General features: G+C 49.2%; 1 protein-coding gene across 1 annotated transcript; it reads left to right on the top strand.

Moving 5' to 3' along the window:
- The first annotated feature begins 3263 nt into the window (after window positions 1-3263).
- LOC120670757 (protein EXORDIUM-like 1) lies at window positions 3264-4387 on the top strand. Its single transcript, XM_039950900.1, has one exon. The coding sequence runs from the start codon at window positions 3303-3305 to the stop codon at window positions 4278-4280; it is 978 nt and encodes a 325-aa protein (XP_039806834.1). The 5' UTR covers window positions 3264-3302; the 3' UTR covers window positions 4281-4387.
- The last annotated feature ends 966 nt before the right edge of the window (window positions 4388-5353 follow it).

Below are 5353 nucleotides of genomic sequence, written 5' to 3'. Positions count from 1 at the left end.
TGCCGACCCGAACGTCCAACTCGCCTCTTGCAAATCTTCTAGTCTCACTTAGACCCTGCAACGATTTGCAAGTGTGAATCATCGATCCAGTATCAAATACTCATGATTCACTAGAAGATAATGCAATATTTATTTCTATAACATTTATACCTGAAGTGGAAGTCTCACTTCCCTTCTTCTTCTTCTTTTCTTCCAAGTACTTCTTGCAGTTCCTAGACCAATGTCCCTTTTCATGACAGTGAAAGCATTCATCTTCAGAAGTAGGGCCAGATTTGGCCTTAGGTGCTGGCTTTAGCTTAGAGCCTGAGGACTCACCACCGGAACTCTTTTCCTTGCCTTTACCTTTGGGATTAGGAGGCGTCCAACGCTTCCTCTTTTTGTTCCCCTTCTGAATCATCATCACATGATTGTGATTCTTCTTAATGCTCTCCTCTGGTGTTTTTAGCATCCCATGCAACTCACTCAATGTTTTATCCAAGCCATTCATCTGAAAGTTCATGATAAAAGGCTCATAGCTCGCCGGGAGCGACTGGAGAATAACATCAGTAGCCAAGTCTTGGTGAAGTTCAGAACCAAGTCTATCCAAAGTCTCAATGTAACCAATCATTTTGATCACATGAGGACTGACTGGGCTACCTTCTGCCAGCTTGCACGCAAAAAGGATTTTGAGATATTGAACCTCTCAGTCCTGGCTTGGTTCTGAAACATCCCACGCAGCCCCTCGATCATGGTATGAGCATCCGCATGCTCATACTGCTTCTGCAGATCAGGGGACATGGTGGCGAGCATCAGACAGCTGACATCAAGTGAGTCATTGCAGTGCTTCTCATAAGCTCTGCGATCAGCAGCAGTTGTATTGTCAGGGAGATCATCAGGATATGGCTGCTCAAGAACATACTCCTTTTTCTCTTGCCTGAGAACAATTCTCAGGTTGTGGTACCAATCAATAAAGTTTGTTCCATTCAACTTTTCTTTCTCAAGAACAGAACGCAAATTGAAAGCGGAATTGTTACTGGCAGACATGATCTACAATATTAAAGTAAAGCAAGATTTCAGCACTAAGTTTATGTAAAGACTTTCATTAACTGATTTAACAAAAGACAACCTACTATATCAAAGTCATCTTCCCTCTAATGACATATAGTGGTTCAAGATCCATAATCACTAAAATTCTAGTGAGCTTTAGCATCACGGCTAGAAAAGTAGTGATACAGGTAAGTAACAAATTACTAATCACATCTCTATGCGACTCTTGTTTGTTGGGTGGCATCCAATGCCCCGGCCCCAACCCTATGCCTTAAAGCCCAAAACTGTTTTGATAGCTTTGCTGAGTAAACCAATACTATGCTTGTGAATATCCGACATCCACCCTATACAAAAGTGATAGCTGAGGGTACTCTACTTTGGTAAACCTACCACACAACGATCAAAATTTATAGATGCAGCTATTGGTAAAAGGCATCAAAAACTCAACCTTTTCTAAGGGAAGCTATTCTATCATGATTAAAGCATCCACCATATGTAAAAACATGAAAGAATAGTATGACAGGAAAATAAACATCACAAGTATATAATCATATTATATTGTGAATAGTATGGCCTCTTGCATCACAATGGGCACCATCGCCATGGCTCCAAGGTGACCTCCATTGCCATCTGTCCTGTCTTGTGGTGATTATCATCGCCATCATGATTGAAGCCTCCATGAAAAGATACTAAGCTACTACATCTAATAGCTAGTGAAATAATTACATGAGGATTCAAACATCACAAGTCGACACGCAAGTCGTTATACAATAATGGTGCAACCTCAATCCGGTTGTGTTAACTTGCGACACGCAGGCCGCACAAATCATCACATACATCATCACATGACATTGAGGCCATACCATTCACATCACACCCTACAAAAACAAGTTAGGCGTACGACGTGTTCTACCACAGATCGCATCTATGAAATCCCTATGAAAATCTCATCAGAGTGATCGCATCACCTCAAATCCGAGCCATTCATAATGCCTCAATTTTCACTAGGTCAATCACCTTGACCGTGCAAACTTTGCACTTGAGAAGACTGCATCTACACATGACCTTGATCTGTTGGTTCAATCTGCTGACTATGCACACAGTTAGTCCCGATGGTGATTCCAGCCGGTAGGGACATGTCGTATGCATAACAGAGAAAGAACACAAACTAATCTTTTGTCATATGCCGCGCAATCAACTCGCTCCAGTTTTAACCCCTTATGACCAATTGATCTAATCAAACCGTGCAAAAGTAATAGATCCAATCTACTACAACAACATATCACCTATATGCAAAAGATCCAGACCAAAAACTACGCAAGATGGCTCTGGTACCACTGTAGGGAAACGGGTAGGCTACGCTAGCATCACTACCGCATAAACCCAAGATACTTGCGAGTAGAAGATCATAGATCGTTATCACTAGACGCGCAGCGCAGCGGAAGAAGTCGCGCGTCGATGTAGAGGAAGTAGTCGATCACGTCCCACGAACCGAGCTCCTCGTACTTGATCCCAGCAGCCGATCAGCGCAGCAGTCGCAGCAGCGCCTCCACGGAGTCCACACGTACGGGGATGAAACGCCGGGCGTCGGTGTGCTAGCACCGCACGCACGGCAAGGGCGGCAGCCGAGAGAGAGGGAGGGGCGGCGGCTAGGGAGGTGGCGCGGCTCAGGTCATCGCCCCCCCTAGCCCCTCCCTCATATATATAGGACGTACTAATGTGCTTCTATCTCATAGGCTCATTAATAACCCTAATCCCTCTTGGATCAATATCCACTTGGGCCTTTAAACCGTATTATGATGATGGGCTCTTGGGTATATCACCAACACGATCGAGAGTAAAATGGACGGACGAGGACCACGGCGGCGGCGGCGGGGTTGGACGCCGGAGGCGACAGCTTGCGGAAGAGAGCAGCTCTCGTGTGTGAAAGAGGAACTGAGCCGTCAGCCTGGAAAATCTGCGCCCGAGCCGAACAGGTTCAGAGCCGAGCAGCGTCAGGGCTGTAGACTCGTGGTCTCGTGCGCGTCGATCACCTCGGGAGGCCACACGGCACAAATCGAGGCAAGGTCCTCACGGTGAGGAGTTTAGGGACGGTCCCCATCTAATTTTTTTTCCATCGCCACCATGGGTCCATGGCCTATAAATCAGGTGCTCGACACGCAGCTGATGCTCACCAGGCATTCGTGTCAATCTCATGTCACCTGTCCCGTAGTCTGTACCAGAGTTGAGCAGTGATCATCACTCACCAAATCCTTTCGAGCAGTTGCGTCGATCGAATGGCTCCTCGCAGCCTGTTCGATGCGAGGACGCTGCTGACGACGGTGGCGCTGGTCCTGGCGAGCCTGCCCACGCTCTCTCTCGGCGCGCGGCGGCTGCCGGGCCAGCTGGCGGAGGACACCGCCCCGCCCCGCGACGAGATGTCGTACCACGGCGGCGCCGTGCTCCGCGGCGAGATCCCCGTCTCCATCGTCTGGTACGGGCAGTTCAAGCCGGCGCAGAAGGCCATCGTCGTCGACTTCCTCCTCTCCCTCACGTCGGTCACCGTCGACGCCACGCCCTCGGCCGCGCAGTGGTGGGGCACCATCGACAGGGCGTACCTGTTCAACGTCTCGGCGAGCGGCGGCGCCTCGAACGCGACGACGACGCGCGTCGTCCTCGCCGGCCAGGTCGCCGACGAGCAGTACTCGCTCGGCAAGTCGCTGACGCTGGTCGAGGTCTTCCAGCTCGCGGCCGCCCTGGTCCCCGGCGACGGCGCGCTCGTGCTGGTGCTCACGGACCCGGGCGTGGTCGTCGAGGGCTTCTGCAGCGCGCGGTGCGGCCTCCACGGCTCCGACGACGCGGGCGCCCGGTACGCCTACGTCTGGGTGGGCAACGCCGAGTCCCAGTGCCCCGGGCAGTGCGCGTGGCCGTTCGCGGAGCCCGCGTACGGGCCGCGGGGCCAGCCGCCGCTCGCCCCGCCCAACGGCGACGTCGGCGTCGACGGCATGGTGGTCACGCTCGCCAGCATGGTGGCCGGCGCGGTGACCGACCCGCTGGGCGACGGGTACTACGAGGGCGCCAGGGACGCCGCGCTCGAGGCCTGCACGGCCTGCGCCGGCAAGTTCGGGAGCGGCGCGTACCCCGGGTACCCCGGGAAGGTGCTCGTCGACGACACGACCGGTGGCAGCTACAACGCCGTCGGCGCCAACGGCCGGAAGTACCTGCTGCCGGCCGTCTTCGACCCGGCGACGTCCGCTTGCTCTACCTTGGTGTAGAACGCACGTTGAGTGGTATTTCCTGGTGTACATAGAACATAGCAGTGAGAAACCGACAAGTCCATGTTAAAAAAAACTTCGAGCTCGTAAATGCAACACTCGAATAAGTACAGTATACAATGTTTTTAAGAAATTTGTGATGATATTTATTGATCATCTTGTCACAGTTTACACGAGTTTGCATCATTCTCTCGTACAGGTCTATCTTTCTGTAATCTTTCGGAAGTTTGCCAAGTCTGAGTTATCTTCTTTTTCATAAAATACATAGTCAGGGACTCAGGGTTAAATTGATTGGAAGCAGTAAAAAAGGTAGTATTTGGATACTCAATCCGTCTTGAAATATAAGGCACTCCAATATTTTTGGAGAGTCAAAGTTTTTCAAGTTTGACCAAATTTATATAATAAAGTAATAACATTTATGATATCAAATATGTACCATTAGATTCTCCATTAAATATATTTTTATAATATATCTGTTTGATGCCATAATTTTTTATAATTCTTTCTAAAATCTGGTCAAATTTGAAAAACTTTAACTCTTTTCAAAAAATATTGGAATGTCTTACATTTCAGAACATGAGTACATTTCTAAAGGCCTTTTCTTTTATTTTTTCGGAGGGTGTTTCTTTTTCTTTTTTGGGATTCGGACTCGGAGGGCGGTTTAAGAAGCCCAATAGTAGACTTGTAGCAAACACATGGGCCACGCCCACGAGAACCTCAACGTCAAGCGCGGTTATTTCTTTTTTATATTTAAAATGATTAAAATTCCAAAAATATATGTCCGTTTTGGAAAATTTCAAAAATATACCCCGGTCGCCCTATGGGGGGCGACATGGCTCAAATGTAATTTTTTTTCTTCTTCAAATTTGCAACAAAGTCCTTGGAGAAAAAAAAGAAACGGGCGACAGGCCCCTGTTGCCCACCCCAGGGGCGACAGGGGCCTGTCGCCCGTTGGGGGGCGATAGGGGCCTCCCCTCTATTTAAGCCCTATTTAAGCCCTGGCCGCCATTCGCCGCCATTTCCTTTGTCATTTGAGCCTAAAAATTCAGGAAAAAAGAGAGGGGTGAGGAGAA

Source organism: Panicum virgatum, chromosome 4N, assembly GCF_016808335.1.
Source record: "Panicum virgatum strain AP13 chromosome 4N, P.virgatum_v5, whole genome shotgun sequence".
NCBI classification, from domain to species: domain Eukaryota; kingdom Viridiplantae; phylum Streptophyta; class Magnoliopsida; order Poales; family Poaceae; genus Panicum; species Panicum virgatum.
This window is presented reverse-complemented; position numbering and strand designations above follow the sequence as displayed.